Consider the following 18,032-nt stretch of genomic DNA (forward strand, 5'->3'; position numbering starts at 1 on the left):
TTGTAAGTTTATATTTTATTCTGTTCAAAGTTTACTTCAAAGATATATATATATATATATCTTAATCCGTTATTTTCAATTAAAAATAAAATTAATTATATTATTTTGTAATTTTACTATAGCCACTAATTCTTTTTTTTTAAGATATATTTTTCTTGTTTACTATTCACATAGACAATTCTTCATAGATCTGAAATTCAATCAAACATCAACCAAATATTATCCATACTTATCTTAAAATCAACAAAATATCAACGAGAATCAAGAAATTATTACATTACAAACAAAAATTATCATAAAATAAGTATTCTTAGCCATGTCCGTTTAATAATTTCATGGCAAACCAATCTCCAAATTATCCAGAATTAGTTTATTTACTATCTTTTTTTTATTCATTTTCTATATCAATAAATAAATAAATAAAATCATAATTAAACACAAAATAAAGTAAATCTAGACATTGAAATATAATTTGTTTAATAAAAATAATTAATTTCTAATAAACTTATTAAACAGATAAATAACAGTTCAAGAAAATAAATTAAAGACTTCTTTATATGTCCGAAAGTCAATCAAACATCCACCATATTCATCTTAAAGTCAACCAAATATCAACGAAACATCGACTAAATATCAACAAAAATATTCAATTATTAAAAGAAACCTTAAAAAAATGTAAATTGATATAAAAGAGCTATAACGAACCATAAATATAGCCCAAAAATTAGAAGACTTCAAGCATAAATATATAAATATATATAAAACCAAAATAGATATTTTGCTAAATAAAGTTTGAAAAAAGCTAAACTTTTTAGCTAAATTCAATAAATTTAAAAAAAAATTAAAATGATTTTATTGTAAAGCTACAATTGTTCAACTTTTACTAATATGTGTATCTAAGACAAAGATAAAAAGAGAAAGAAGGAGAATCAGAAGAGAGATTCACATCGTCCAACAAGCTTTGTGACTTTCTAACAAAATTCATTATCACCCATTATTTAGATATTATGGCTAGGGATGTGAATGAACCAAACGTCTCATAAGCTACAAAAGGTTCGGCTCAATAAAAAACTCGTTCGAGATTGTTCGTTAAGTTATTTGGGCCGAGCTCAAGCATAGTTACGAGCTCGATAACTTTATGAAGTTGAACTCGAGCTTGATAGAGTTTGGTTTGTTAGCTCACGAGCCTACTCAAGAGCTCGAGCTCAAGCTCAAGTTGTTTAGGAAGCTTATGAATAAGCTCATTTATGAGCTCATTTATAGGCTCATTTAATAACTTCAGTTCAAGTTCGAATTAATTTTATTTTTAAATTTAAAATTTTGTATATAAATATAATATAATATAATATTAATATTAATATTAATATTAATATATATTATAAATATATTACTTATATAATATATTAAAATCTTGCATCAAGAATAACATCAATAAATGTGTTTCATATGTATTTTTAAATAATTAGATCTATTTGGATATTTTTAGATAACTCCAAGTTAAGAGATGGCCCGCCAATTAAATGATTTAAAAGAATAAATGTGCAAAAAGCCATAGAGAATTGACAATATTTTTATGCAATATTCAATAATGAAATAGAAAAATGGAGGCAAGCCTTTAGCATGAAAGAGAGAAGAAGAAAAACAACTAGCACAAAAACTAAAATTATTGAATTACCTTATATAAATATTAAGAAGAAAGGTAAAGTTGTAAATATAAAAAAACGGAGGTAAAAATGTAATAATTTAAAAATTGACATGAGTGTAATTTTCTCAATTCAAAAATCACAAAAAGCATTGAGGTTTTCCAAATCACAAATGCATTTTGCCTAGGTTAAATTGCATTATTAGACTTCAAATCTAGACGTTCAAATTATAATGGATATTTTACTTTATTATTTATATCAACTATTTAATATTTAATATGTTGGTCCATATTTTAAAGTTTTCATTTAATTAAATTTCTAGTTTTAACATAATAACCTTAATTTTTGTTAAGATATCATTGATATTTACATAAATGATAACTAAAACTATATTTAATTTTCTTATAAATATGACATAAAAGGATATAAAGAAATATTTGATTATCATTAAGGATACAAACGAGCCGAGCCGAGTCGAGCTTTTCAATATTTAGGCTCGACTAGCAAAAATTTGACTAAGCTCGAGCTCGATAATGTTTTATATTTTAAAGCTCAAGCTTGGCTCATTATAATTTTCAAATGCTTGAGCTCGGCTTGTAATTAGATTGATATTACGTATAAACGAGTTGAACTCGAGCTTGGCTTATTATTAGCTCGGTACTTATATAAACGAGCTAAGCTCGAGCTCAACTCGATTTCAAGCTCGTTAAGCAAGTTCGATTTTACCAAATATGTAACTGTAAATTTTACAATTATAAATAAATTATACACAAAAGTAAAATATACATATAAATTTAAAAAATAAAATAATTAAATTAAATTCTTGATAAAAAAAGAGTTCGACAAACTCTTTGAGTAGAACAACATGTCACAACACAAGTGATATAATGTAGCCTGCAATGATCTGAAACTTCTGAAAAGTTAAACTTTTACTCGCACCATTAAGATATTCTAAACTCCTTAACATCTTCGTTATCCTGTAAAAATAAATGTAATTAGTAATTTAAAAAATAAATGTAAAGATGTAAATATCATATAGAGTTTGAGTTTACTTTTTTTTTCTTTTTATCTTATAGAAGGCATGCAACCAATTTTCACCGCATAATAAAACTTGAATTGTATATGCTCCCAAGGACGCCCGATATGATCAATTACTCTACCGCTGGCACTAAAGTCGATTCTGAAGCAACAATTGTGATTGGAATTTACAATATATCACATGATATCTTTGATAAAATTTTAAACTTTAGATTGTTCATCTTTCACCATTCAAATACATTAAACAACAAATCATCATTGCAAATATGAACGCCTTCATCTAAATACACATCTAATTCAGATTTCACTAGCTCAGATACTAGTTCATCAGTCCTTATATAACTATAAAAATCTGCTTTTCCTCTAGTTTTTTCTTTCATAATAAAGCTGCTGCAAGAACTCTCTTTTTCATTTTCATTATGAACCTCTTTGTTAGGATCTTCTTTACGAGCCTCAAAATACTCATTATAAAGCTTACTCAAAGTCTCTTGAACTGTAGAAATATGTTTAGTAACATCATTCTTAAAATAAACTAAGGAAAAGCACTACTGAATCAATTGCATATTGTACCTAGGATCCAAAATAGTTTCCATAGATATCAATAGATTACAATCACCCAAATATTTATAAAACTTGTTTTTCATCATTTGAACCATTGATTGCATATAACCATTTTCACCCACATACTTTTCATCCAACAACCGTTTAATGATATAAAGCTTGAAAAGAAATAAATTTGATGTTGGATATTCGCTACTTAAAATAATATTTCAGTATTAACCTTATTTTAATAAAGTGTACAGAATAAGTAACTACAACAACATAATATATATAACTGGTCATATTAAAGATTAACTAAACAATATTAAAATTTTCACATAAGACTAAAAAAACAGCTTTGAAAATGACCAGCTTTATACAATCACCATAACTAAAGAAATAATTTTTTGAGTTAGAGAATCCATATCTAAAATGATGTTAGTTACTTCATTGAATTCTTCTAAGAATGAGCAAACTTCATTAACCTTTTGGTAATCTTCCTCACTAGGCAAATGATGATAAGTTAGATCTCTTTGTTGATATCAAGGGAAGACATCCTTGAACTCCAAAGCAGCTGATAACATAAAATAGACCACATTCCATCTTGTACAACAGTCAAGAATAAGATATTTTGAAGATAGCTTTAATTGCTTTGCAATTTCACCAAATATAAGAAGATAGCCTCCGAAGCTGTAATTTGTTTCACACTGTTACAAACATTCTTTATTATATCTTTAATCTCAGATAGCCCATCTTGCACTAGGAGATTTAAGATGTAAGCATGACATCTTACATGAAAATTTAAGATGTAAGCACAATATCTTACATGAAATAACTTGCCACCAAGAGGCAGTTGATTCTTATGAGAAAGGTTATCTTTCTACATTCGAACAATAACATTTTTATAATCGGAATTGTCAACAGTCACTGTCACACCTTATCTTCAATTTGCCAATCAATTAAACACTTGTGCAATGCATCACAAATAGCAACTCCAGTATGACGTGGTGGTACATCACAAAAATCTAGAGTTTGCTTTTGTAAATTTCAATTAAAGTCCATAAAATGGCAAGTAAGGACCATATATGAAATCTTCTGGTTGCTCGACTTCCACAGATCAGTAGTCACACTTACTCTATTAACATTCTTAAGTGATGTGAAAACCTTCTTTTTATCTAATTCATAACTTGTAAAACAATCTTTTCTTATTGTTCTACGACTAACCTTCTGATAATGCGGAGTCGTTGCCTTCATCAACAAATTAAATACTTCATAATCCACAAAAAGAAAAGGTAACTCATGAACCATGATAAAATTGGACATGATCTCTCTTATCTTAGCTTGATCATATTTAAAATTTTGCACTGCATTTACAGCTTCTGACTCTGCTATGGTTGTATTGATAGTAATCTCTTTTTGCCCTGTCATGTTGTTTTGCCTCCTTGTACAACTTTTAAATGTCTAAGAAACTGTATTGTTTCACCTATCTTGTTAATTGCAAGTCGATGCTTACAATGAATGCATTCTGCCTTTGTTGAACCATCTGAAATAGTGACTTCTTTAAACTCAGATCATGCTTTTGATGTTCGCTTCCTTCTCTTTGCATAATATGGATTCTCCTCTTCATTTTCTTCAATTGCAGTAGATGTATTAATTTCTTTGTTTGAGTTTTCAGCCTCACTATTTTCAACAGCATTGACCATAATTGGGCTCGTAAATGAGTTTTAAGTGGACTGAAGATTTGGATAAGCCTCATTTAAATTTGACATCTGTTAAATCTAAATATATCAAAATAGGAAAGTAAAAAAAAAAGTGCATACCGATATTTTGAGTTTATTTATTTGTATTTATCTACTTGCTTGACTATAAGTCTTGCAAATTAATAAGCAAAAGTGTATACTAATTTAATTATACCTACACTTTTATCTAAAATATTTTACCTTATTTCTGGAATTAAGATTCTTATTAATTTAAGAGAAGTATATATATGATCTTCTATTTCTCTCTGTAATTTTTTTTATTTTTTATTCTTTTTTGAAGAAAAAAGATATATTTTTCATTCATGAACTTAAGTTGTACAACCTCAGTGTGCTTATAAGAAATACAAAAAGAAAAAATAATTTGTTGGATTTCTTCATTGGTACTTTAATGCAAACATACTGAAACATCTTATGCAAACATTCTGAAACAACCAACTAATTCTTTTAGAGTTCTTGATTCCTCAAATGCATAGCAATTCAACATAACACAAGCATAATTAGTGGGAAAAACAAGTCAATTAAGATTGTCACTTTGCCTTTTGATTACTTTGCAAAGAAAGAGTTGCTTACCTAAATCATAACAGAAAATGATGGAGGAGTGTTCCTGAGTTGTGAAGGAGGCAGAGGACGGCTGGAAATTTGAAGGAGGAGAAGGGCGGCGTAGTTGTGAATAAAAAGAGGACGGCTGGAAAATTAAAGGAGGAGGAGGGCGGCGTAGTCGTGAATGAGGAGGACGGCTGGAAACTTGGAGGAGGATGAGGGCGGCGTAGTCGTGAAGGCGGAGGATTAGAGAAATAATAGGATTTGTAATTTAGGATGTGTATAGCAGTCCTATTCTTTATTTTAGATTGTAGTTATATCTAGGGCTGAACACGGATTGGTCCAATTCGGTTATCTATAAATCACCAGTACCATACCAAACCTCGGTTCTTTTAAAATTGAAGGTACCAGTACCATACCAAACATAAAAGGATCCGTACCGTATTGTACCAATTTTTACAGTTAAATACAGTTTGATTAGGTGCTATTTTCGATTCTAAGAAATTTTAAAAAATACAACTTTAATCTCATCTTTAATCAAACACATTTAGAGAAAATATGATTACCAACCTAAAGAAAGTAGCATGAAAATCTGAATTAGAATTGCAATCACATTCTTAATAACCTGTTTTGCAATTCAGTCACTTGCAAATATAGCAATTCATTCAATGTTCAAATACAAAATATTAAAATATATATTACTGCTAGCATAAAAATATTTTACAGATGGCAATCATTAAAATAAAATATTTTTCACAGTTGCAGCCAACAATCTACCCATCAAAAATAAAAATAAAAAAGAAAAAAGAAAAGAAAAATATCTGGGACTGAACAACGACGGGACATTTATGGGAAAAGATAGCACTAAAGAGGAAGACGTCTACGCGAGCCAATTCTTGCTTCTACATTTTTGCGAGCCAATTATGCATGGCGCTAAAGAGAAAGACGTCTAGGCGAGCCAATTTCTTCCTTCTTCCTTTTGATTTTCTGACTAGAAATTTGCCTTAGGGATTTTATCTTTCTGAATTGAAAATTGAGAGGTGCAGCGGTGTGTTCTAAAGAGGAAGATGTCTACGCGAGCGAATTTCTTCTTTCTTCCTTTTGATTTTCTATTCAGAAATTTGCCTTAGAGATTTTGTCTTTCTGAATTGCAAAATGAGAGGTGCGGCGATGTATTCTAAAGAGAAAGACGGTGTGTTCAAATTGTTAGGTGTATGCTTATAATATGTGGTAAGAAAAGATATTAGGGTTAAGTTAGTAGATAGTAAATTATAAATTTAATGTTATAGTATGTATATTAGTATCAGTATACTATATGATATATTAATATATAACTTATATATTTTTATAGAGTATAAAGTATATTATAATATTATAGTTTTTTTAATATGTAGTATTTTTTATTTCGATAATACTTGCTTGAATTATATAAAATGATAAATATAAAATAATTTTTTATAGAGTATAAAGTATTTTATAATATTATAGTTTTTTTTAATAGGTATTATTTATATAATATAAATAATTATTAATAAATATATTTAAAAAATTTGATTCTACGGTTTGGTCCGGATTAGTACAAGACGGATCGGTTCTGGTATGGTTATGGTACGGTTTTTACTAAAGAACCAGTACCATACCATAGAAAAAAATTCGGATTAGTTCAATTCGGTTATAAAAAATTTCAGTTATTTCGGTTCTGGTATGTTTCGGTACGGTTATTCGGTTCGGGCAGGAATCACCGAGATCCATGCTCAGCCCTAGTTATATCAACTATGTAGTTTTGATTTTGGACAAAACTAGGTAGTTTTAAAAAAAAATGACATAATTTTATATCAATTGATGATTTAGCTTAACAATAAAAGTAAAATTAATTAATTAAAATTAAAATAAAAGTTATAATTTAAATCTTATTACATGACAAAATTTAAAAATCTCCTAAATTCTTTTATATCAAATTAATAATTAAAAAATATATTATTAATAAAAATTATTTGATAAATATAATTAATGTCATGATTAGCACTATATAATCATAACTTAATATTATTAATGTATTTTGAATCCGAACCCGACCAGAACCCCACACATATATTAGAATTTAGTCTCAAACTCGTTCCAAATCTATTTATAATTCGGTAGGATGCAAAAGAACCGAATCAAGTAAATAATAATTCAATTAGAACAAATAAATAATAATTTAACAAAAATTAAAATATATAATAATTAATATAAAATTTAATTGCAATAAGAAAGCCATATATTTAACTAAACAAAGTGTGAGACCGCATAGGAACTGGCCCGAAAAAATCTCTTATCTTACTAACACTAATACATATTAAACATTTTTTTTTGAAGAAGACTAAGATAAATTTATAAAAAGTATTTATTTATATCTTATGAAGTCAAAAAATAAATTTTAGATTATATTAAGTAATTAAGTATTCGTGACGAAAATCTTCATAGATTAATTATAAATCATAAAATATTTATTTTAGACCCTACTTGTGCTTTATAATTTCATAATTAATTAATATTAATATTAAAATCACATTTATGATTTTCTTAAACAATTTTAGTAATTTAAAAGTAAAAACAATTATCACTATTTTACCTTATTTATTTATTTTTTATATTTTTATTTTAAATAAATGCATAATTTCTTTATTGTAATTAAATCATATAATCAATTACTAAAAACTTAGTTTTAATATTTTTTTCTTATTGTAATTAATTTTGTTATTTATTAAGTTTAATTGAGATGAATATTCGTGTACCAATTTTTCAAATTTTAAAAGTCGTGATGAAATTGTAAAAATAAAGTAAAGTTTATGATTTTTTGCAATTAAGCAAATGTGAGATTCTTGACTTAACGTCTATGTAGAGTAATTCAACCAACTTCACCGATATGTCAATAAAATTATGTCGGACTTTTCAATTGGTACTTTGAATTGCAAAAAAATTATAGAGTTCGTGTTAAAATTGTCAAAATTAAAAAATTATATTAAATTCATAAAAAGCGCTAAAGATAATGATTATTTTTACAATTAGTCCTATATAATTTTTGCAAAAAGTGCGAAAGATAATGATAATTTATAATAATTTTCACTCTATCTATAAGCTTTACATTAAGCATATTATAAAAATATTTACTCATGCTTCTTTAATTTACAAATGTATAGACTATAATTTTTTAAATATTTTTAAGTATTTAAATAATATATGCTTGTTCATTCAATACTAGAGCTACGTAGTTTAATAGTAAGACAACGTAATTTAATAGTAAGACAGCATAATTTAGATTGATTTAAGTTAGCTATATTCATATACCAAAACTACATTGTTTTTATATATATTTTTTATTTTATTGTTTTACTTTAATTAATTTAGGACAAAATAAATTGGTAAGTTATTATGTAATCAAATGCCAATTTAATTTATAATGTTATTAAACTAACACTTGATTAAATAACATTAAAATTATCCAATTAGAGAAATTACAATTAAAATATAATTTGTTGGTATATATTATTATTTTAATGTAATAAAAGTTAAATTTTTATAGTCTATTTATTTATTTTTCAATTAAAATATATTATCTTTTTAATTATTTATTTATTTATTGAGCTAATTCATAAGACAACTCACGAGCTCCTTAATTAGCCAGCTTGCAAGCTCAGATGAGCCGAGCACTACTAAGCTCGAGCTTGGCTCATTTATTAAATAAGCTTGAAAATAAAGTTCGAGCTTGGCTCATTTATTTTAACGAATGAACTTGAACAAATTTTTATCGAGCCTAGCTCTGAATATCTCGCGAGCGGATCAGCTAATTTACAACTCTAATCATCATAATTTATAATCTTTGTAAAGAAGAATAAATAGCTAGACTCGAACAATGACAAGCATTTACTTGTGAGAAATATATACTTTCAGTTCTTTTCACTTTTTTGTTAGAGCTTTTATAATAAATTAAAAGAAATCAAGTCCCCACTTGAAAGTAGATAAAAAAATTTAAAAGAAAAAGAAAATTTCAATAAATTACCATATAACTTATTGTATTTTCACTTCAAAATCTGTAATTTACTTCTTGTCACATTGATATTCAGTGAATATTATTGTTAGCAAATAATGAAAAAAATTGCATAATACCGTTAGCAAGTACTGATGTGCCAGTTGAAAAAACAGTGGTTATTGCATGCCACACCAGAATCTCTTAACGGTATGATGCAATTTGACCGTTATTTATTAACAGTCATATTCACATAGTACTAAAGTTAAAAAAATAATAATAATAATAATAAAAACAAAACAAAACATGAATCTTAAAGTGAAAATTCGTTAAACCTCAATATAGTTTCATAAAAATTTCCGAAAGAAAAAACATGAGACAAACTGAATTGTTGGCAGAAAGAACTCAGAAAATGCAACCATAAACTTCATTAAATGAAAGGAAAATTGGTAATCTTAAAAAATAAATGAAAAATCATCTACAGAAATAATGGTTACTCACAAACAAGTTAGAGAGAGAGGTGCATCTCTTTTCTCTATTAAATCTCTGCAGTGCAGTACATACACTAGAAACATACAGAGCCGTACCTTCAATATTGCAATTTACATAGGCTAATTGGCACCTCCCTCATGACACCGATTCCCCTGATGAAGCTACAAGATTCTGATCTACAAACGAAGTGCGTTCTCAAACCATTACATGGAAGAATGATCGGATAGGCAAGTATAGTATGCAACATTTCTGCAGGTAGCAGTGGGATACACATTGGAGTAAAGTGAAAGTAAGAGTAGTGGGCTGCATTGCCATCAAGTTCCCACTTCATCCATTGTATATACAGGTATTTGCCATTTTTTGGTATTCTTCTTTGGGTCATCAGTAAGACTGAGATCTGTATCATCTTCCTTGAATGTTCTAATGAATGTTCTGGCACCCATCATTATAAGCCTCTCGATCATAAATAGTTGGTAATTGTTCTCAATCAAGGGATCCAATATCCAGCTATAGTTCAACGAATATGCCAGTTTATATCTGCAAATCCAAAACACCAAAAAATTCAACGTCATTTTCACCGTTGTCCACTCGACCTTTTATCTCCTTTAAAAGGGAAACAGAAAGATAAATCCACTTATACTAAGCCAAAATGACAAGGCATAGATTGCAACTACGCGGTATACATCCTCATCTGCATGCTCAAATTAAAAAGGCGATTCCTAGAAAATTTAACCAGGTATGGAAATGCAATGCAGACACAGTAGAGTCAGTATTTAATTGAAATTCCTGCCCTGACAAGATAGGTAACCATCATGTTTATCAAGAGGGTCTCATGTCCAGGACAGCTTATCGTGTCAATTCTGGTTATCCAAGACAGTTTTTTGTACAAGAAAATGTTGACATACAAGATAAGAATTGACCTCTATGCAGTATTTTCCGTTGTTTGGTCCTTCCTGGAGTTTATCATTGCTCAGACAGAAGAAGAGGCTCCTAGTGTCAGAGATTTTAATTCAATGAGATGCTTAACCTCCAAATTTCCATATCCAAACTAGCAATGAAGTTACTAACATGTATAAGACTTATCTTTCACAAAATGAAAACTAGCTGCAGGATCCTACTACGAAAATAGAAGGAGAGAATCACACACACACAAGAGAGAGAGAGAGAGAGAGAGAGAGAGAGGTGGTGGGGGAAGATACATTGTCACTGATTATTGTAAACTGCCGTCGACCAGAAAATAATTTATATGTTTTCAAGCAGCAACAAGATGTTACTTATAAGAATTAATTTTGTTGGTTGGTTAATTAGTCAAATTTTCTTTATGAAGTGGGTTGGATTAATATCAGTACAAAAACTGGACAGCAGAAATATACATATAGTGGGACAAAGGGTACCCGCCTCTAAATCCTAGGAAAGTTAGTAGGATGGTCCTTCTGAAATCAAATATTAGCATGTAGCAATATCTTCCTACTCCAGCCACCATGACTTATAAAAACTAATAGCAGCTGCATATTCACATACTTAAATTCTAGGGGTTCAGTTAAAATAAATTGTGTCACCTTTTGGATTAAAGAATTTCAAAAGAAATATTTTGTAAATTTTTATGAATTTTAGCTAAATTTATAGTTTGGCAATCCACAAGAGAGTCAAAATCCGTGGATTTTGACAAATCCCTCATCCTCCAAAATCCCTAATTTTTGACGGGTTTATTTTCCCACCTAGAAGGTAGGAGAGTTCAAAATTCACCATTTTATATGAATGATGGATTGCTATAATATTCTTTAATTTCAATATTACCCCTATGAATCCATGGATTCTATGTTCAATCCAAATGGCGGAATCTTTAAAATCTATTGATTTCACTATACGTGGATTTTAAACCCATGGACTCTAAAATCTCATCAAACAATGCCTATATGATTTAAGAGCATAACATACTCAGAAAAACTGTTTGATAAAATTCAATGGTAATCTTATTTGAAAATTTGGAATAAAACAAAAACTCTAACCAAACATACTCTTAGTGTTTCAAATGGGTTCTTATATTTTGGTATTGAGATTTGTTTTGCCTACTAACCCTCAATAATGTATAAAAGCACTGCTAAGTGAATCTTGTTTAATTTCACTTCTCAAGAATGTACAAACACAGGTGTGATAATAGAAGAAGAACCAAATTGTGTAACATAGTTGATTGGAGTAAACATTATTAAAAAGGTTAAAAACTTCAACTTCTTGGGATTGAAGTGCATCAACATTATGATCATCTAGAGTTTCGAACTCCCGGTCAGTATATAGGGTGAATTTTATCATATAATATTTATCTCCAGTTTAAATTTTTTCACACAGAACCATGATAAGTTGCAGCAATGATAAAAAGTCCAAAGTTAAACTGCATTTAAATGCATTTATTTATTGGTGCGTCATTGCTTTTATTTTCGATATTGAAAGTTTCCAAATCATACATGTATCATAACTTATGCTTATTCCATATTAATATCATTTAGTTATGCTACAAAAGAAAGAAATAATTAGGTTTGCTTTCCAAAAAAAATATCATAAAAGTTGTTTACTCATGCAGATCTTTTTTTTGGTTAAGAAGGTTACCTAACAGAGAGAGGAGAGAAAAATCCTGGTGTCTTCTCATTTGAAGCAATAAAAAGAGTTCGTCCTGGTGGCACCCACTTTTCAATCCTGAGGAGCATAAAATCTGGGCGTGTATCCCTGTCCAGATGAGGATGTAGGCTTCGTGCAACACCAAACCTGTCCTTCCTAGTTTTTATTTTATCACCACGACGAACATGGATAGCATCATAATCACCAAGGAGTGTCTTAATCTGTGTAAAGTTAAATATAATGAGCTCAATGAATTGATGAAATAGTAGGTTAGAAAAGGTCTTCTACAAATGTTTTGCAACAAGTAAATAATACAAAGCAAATAGTAGAAGAAACTTGGTTGTAAACAACAAACTTGTGGATATTGCACCACATATGCACAGATACATCAGGAACGAGCAAAATCAAATCACAGGAAATTTAAATAGAAGCCAAAATGTTGATACCACCTTACCCCAGTTATAACACCCTGTACTATTTATTGACCGTGGAGCATTCACTCCGAGATAAACACTTTATTCTGACTTTTCTTCTAACTTACTTCAAAATGGTTAAAAATAAGACCAGGTTGCTTTGCCAACTATCTAAAGTTAATTTGATAAATCTGTCTGTATTCCTATTAAACACCGTGTCTTCATCAAGAGAAATCACATTATTGTGTGAAGATTATCTGACCCCATGACATACTCCTAGATAATTTCAACTATATGATCTCTCTACAACATCTTTAAATTTCATAGATGTCCGTAAGCCTTTAAAGGACAAATCAAACTACTTCTAATACAAGCTCTACCTGAAAGCTACAAGGTGGTACAAGAAAGCATGAACAGCAGTGATTTGAAAAGCATTGGATATAAAACTTGGGAAAGAAGAAAAGGAATTATGGCCCTCATGGTTCAGGCTGAAGAAAATGAGGTCTAATTAATTGAGATATTGAGATCTAAAATTTAAGGATTCAAGACTTGAGGATTACACAGTTAGACATTTGCAGAGCAGGATAAGACATGTAGAACCATACAAGACTTGTGAAGCTACAGATGGTGCAAAGTAAGAAGACTTAGACACGATAAAAAGAATATTCAGAGCCGCATTTTTTTCCTATTCTAATTTTCAAGACAATTTATAATAGTTGGATATCTGTTAATGCAAAATTTATGTTTTTCATATGATAACAAATTTATAATTGTGGGAGAAAACACCAGTCAGTTTCCATCCAATCTACAATAAAGAATTTGCAATAGCTTGGAGAAATTTCATTCCATAATTGTTTATCCATAAAACTATAGATTTTTTCCTCAAGAACCATATCTCAGCATTAAGAATTAAAAGAAACAGCAACTGCACAGTTAAATAACTTCTTACATAAATCATGCATAAGATGTGGATTGTTGTCAATTTTTATTTTGTATGGTAAAAAGGAGCTAACAATATTAAACATACAGACCTTGTCTGCTGCATCTCTTAATTTCTCTGCAGCCATGGAAGGAAGAAATGAATATGGCAACAATATAGCACTACGATTGTTTCGATCCTTGCACTCCATGAACCTGATTGACCATCATCTGTTAGCATCTTATGACATATAAACACATTATCTTCTCAACCTGAATTATAGGAGTATCTTATGACCTATAAACATATTATCAAGAATAATAATCCATAACCCTTCTCTCCCCCAACCCAATTATTTTCCTTTTTTCTTAACAAAGAAGTCAGTCTCAATTTTGACTTATCATATCCAACACCAGCTTAAACAGTTTAAGACTCTTAAAACATGTCAGCCAAATAATAAAATATATTAAAATCAGTGAATAGAATAAATAAAACCAAGAGAATTTCTCTAAATCAAATGAAAAGTATAATATATCCAATCTTGTCATTAAGATACATACCGACAAGTAAAAAAGAAGTTCAGGAAACAAATATCTAGAACAGGCATCAGGAATAGTATAGCAGCTCTCTTCTAATTTCAAGAGTATACCAAGTGACCTGTAGGAACTACCATTCTACTACCAAAGATCTTTTTAAATCCAAATTAAATAATATTCTGAACTTTTTTCCCATGATTCCTCAGTCTTTCCAGTTACCCAATGATTTCTAATCCTGCAGTTAACATGAAATAGGCAACAACTAGCCAACATCAAAATTAATTTAAATACCATGAAAGAGGGCTTGCTGTTCGATTTATGAGCAAGAGATTCGAGTAGCCACTGTTCTCTTTAAGATCAACCCGACTAACTCCTTCAACATGGGCAATTCCTCTATCTCCCAACTTCATGCTTGTTGATAGCACCTGATACCAAATTTTTGAATTGTCCAAAATTACAGGTATAGTTTCAGATATGAGGTCAATGTCATACAAAGAGTCCATCGCACAAGAGTTTGCAGCCCACCTATTAAACAAAATTAAGTAAGATTTTATCATCCAGTTGATTAAGCTGATTGATTATGTGCACATGTATCAATAAATGATGAAGACAGGCCACTGCTAATTCACATCTTTCTTTTAGATATCAATTCAAAGGCAAGAAGTGCAAAACTTCTCTAGACACCACTTTCAGATTTTAAAGGATAATGGCATACCAATCAAATTTCTTGCAAGTAGAGCATATAACAGAACATATTGCACACTTTGCATGGTTGGATTTACTGCTTTAGATGCAATTTTTTGTTTAGTTCCTTGGAAGAAATTTTATTTTCCAGGAGAGTCAGCATCAAAGAGCTATAGAAAACATACCTTTCCTCCGCACTTGAGTTGCTAGAATGATGAAGGATCCCCTTCTTATTGTGTATGGGATTAATACACATTGCAGAAGGCATCACAAACGTCCTACAATATAGAAATGGAAAGAGAATTTTCAGGTATAGTAAACAGGACTAGACTTTTCTCTCTAGATTTCAGTGCTAAGCGAATCACAATGGAGGAAAATATCTTTATTGCTGATCCCAACTAGATTCAGATTAAGCCTTATGTTGACTAAAAGATTGTGCTCATTTAACTACCCATATTCTCATTACTGTTGCTATTTCTTTTACTGCCACTCTCTTATCGCACTCTTGGCCTCATTCTCCTCAGTTGGTTATATATGTATAATCCTTTCTTTCTTACTTTTCTTTTTCTTTTTTCTCCTAATTCTTGGTCCTATGATTATTGTTTATTGCTGCTATGTTAACTATTATTGTATTATATTCAGCCTTAAATTAACATTTTTGGGACTGCCACGAGTTGAATTTTGAGTTCAAATGTGATATATATAACTAAACATGGATACTATAAAATCTCATTTCCATTAGAGTTCAGAAATCTTGATTGCAGAATCTATTGGTGCTCATACCTTAATTCTGGGTTTCACATTTGGTGTCATTGGTCTTATGCATGATGATTTGTAACTTTCTTTTAGCATTCTATGTGTCCTTTGTTGTGACAAGTATTTACACTGCCTAGTTCGACCTTTACAGTCACCAACTCTTTCATATTGCAGGAAAGACAATGCTTGAAGCATTGAATATACCTAAAGCTACAAGTTCGAATTGCACTATCAACAATTCCGTACACTATATTTCGAAATTCAAAATTTATGTCTTAGTTTCAAGCATGCAATATAAAATACACTCAATGTATAATTAAAAATTAGTAGGTAAAAAAATAAAATTCACCAAACATAACTTTCTTTTTGGGCTTTTCTTAAATTTCACAAGCCATTAAACTAATGCCGATGATGATTGATCCAAAATTTTATGCTCCAGTTAAATAATTTACCAGAAAGAAAAAAATAATCCAACTAATCATGTCAGTTATACCAAAAATTAATAAAACAACAGCTTTAAACAATTACAAAATCCCACTTTCCTACCATTTTCTCAGCATCCAAACAGAAAATAAAACTCAAAAACAACACCAACATCAACCAAAATCGCCAAAACCCAATAAACCCAAACAACGATAGATACAAGAAAATTTAAAAGTAGTGAAAGAGAAAAGAAACAAACAAACAAAAATACCTATTCAAGAAAATGGCTTCTTCAAGAGCGCACCGGAGGCTAGACTCCTGATGACCCAGACCCTCACAAGAGTCACAATGCTTGCCAGGGCAATCAATTCTATTGCCCCAATACAAGTACTTGTCGTGTAAAGAGTGTGGTCTTGTGGGTTTGGTGGGTCTGATGATGTCTACTATTATGTTATGGGTATTTGGAGAGGAGAAAGAGAAGCCATTTGTGGAAATAAGAGAAGAAAAAAGGAATAACAAAGCAATGGAAGAGATGCATATGACGGTAGTGAGAATTGGGGAACTGAGTTTTGGTTTTGGCCTTAAGGGTTTGTTAATTGTTGCCATTATAGTTGAAGAAGAGAGGAGTGAGATTTGTAAGAGATTTATATATTTCAAGATTTTAAGCAACAAGTGAGTCATCATCAGTTAGATCTGCCAGATGAAGAAAAGTGGGCCATCAATATTATGAACAGACCTGTCTGTTTTCTTGTTTTCGTGCGTTTTGAGTGAAGTAAGAGAATCAAGAAAGAGTAAATGGAGAACTTTTCTTTTCTTTTTGAGGAGAAGTAAATGTAGATTTTTGGTGTGGTGCAATTTCTCAGCGAAGAAACTCAGTTTGAATGAGCTTTATTAGTGAGGAAAATATATTATTTATTCTTTTAATGTATATTTACATAATTATTACATATATTTTATATTTTTATATTTATTTTTAAATCTAATATGTAACTTTTATTTTATTAATATTAGAAATATTAATTCAAAATTTATTGAAATAATTATAATTATGGAGTTGATAAAAGAAATTGATTCATATATATGTATATATATTAATTTTTAAATCTTAAATTTTTTTTGATATGTGTGTTTAGTTTTAACACATAGAATTTCTTTTTAACATGTGTATTATTTTTAACACATGAGATTCAAGCTTATATATAATTTTATATTTTTATTAATAACTTACATTTTTAATTAAATACCGACTATAATACTAAGAGATATAATATTAATTATATTTTAATATTATATTAACTAGTAAATAATTTTTTTATCCAATTATACCCTAAAAATAGTACATTAATTATATTCTAATATTATATTAACTAATAAAAAATTCTCATAAGATAATAATATTAGACTTATTTTAAGAAATAATATATTAATTATATTTTAATATTATATTAATTAATAAATTAGCTTTGTAATTAAATAATAATTCTAATATAGAAAATAACATTTTAAATTATATCTCTAATATTATATTTAATAATAAATTAAAATTTTTAATCATATAATAAATTTTTAATTCTAAAAAGATAGTAATATTAATTATATTGATATGTTATTTTATAACATTAAATGAATAAATAAATATTTTAATATTATTACATTAATAAAATTT

General features: G+C 28.9%; 1 protein-coding gene across 2 annotated transcripts; it reads right to left on the reverse strand.

Annotated features, from left to right (window-relative positions):
* Window positions 1-9,935: 9,935 nt before the first annotated feature.
* On the reverse strand, window positions 9,936-17,224 carry LOC8273873. Of its 2 annotated transcripts, XM_015721160.3 has the most exons (7): window positions 16,638-17,224; window positions 15,373-15,465; window positions 14,795-15,028; window positions 14,080-14,182; window positions 12,627-12,856; window positions 10,943-11,012; window positions 10,418-10,559 (listed from the first exon to the last, which is right to left on the reverse strand). In XM_015721160.3, the coding sequence occupies exons 1-7, from the start codon at window positions 17,048-17,050 to the stop codon at window positions 10,554-10,556; spliced, it is 1,149 nt and encodes a 382-aa protein (XP_015576646.1). In that variant the 5' UTR covers window positions 17,051-17,224; the 3' UTR covers window positions 10,418-10,553. The 2 variants fall into 2 exon arrangements, with proteins under 2 accessions (XP_002522160.2, XP_015576646.1); XM_002522114.4 differs by lacking the exon at window positions 10,943-11,012 and having other exon boundaries at window positions 9,936-10,559; window positions 16,638-17,222.
* Between the last annotated feature and the right edge of the window lie 808 nt (window positions 17,225-18,032).

This window comes from Ricinus communis, chromosome 10, assembly GCF_019578655.1.
Source record: "Ricinus communis isolate WT05 ecotype wild-type chromosome 10, ASM1957865v1, whole genome shotgun sequence".
Lineage (NCBI taxonomy): Eukaryota > Viridiplantae > Streptophyta > Magnoliopsida > Malpighiales > Euphorbiaceae > Ricinus > Ricinus communis.

Coding starts and splice junctions, on each gene's coding strand:
- LOC8273873 (XM_002522114.4), bottom strand. CDS start 17,050: ATGATGACTCACTTGTTGCTTAAAATCTTGAAATATATAAATCTCTTA. Junction 14,183..14,794: donor ACAGCAAGCCCTCTTTCATG/GTATTTAAATTA, acceptor ATGGTCAATCAG/GTTCATGGAGTGCAAGGATC. Junction 10,560..12,626: donor TTCTCTCCTCTCTCTGTTAG/GTAACCTTCTTA, acceptor TTGGATTTGCAG/ATATAAACTGGCATATTCGT.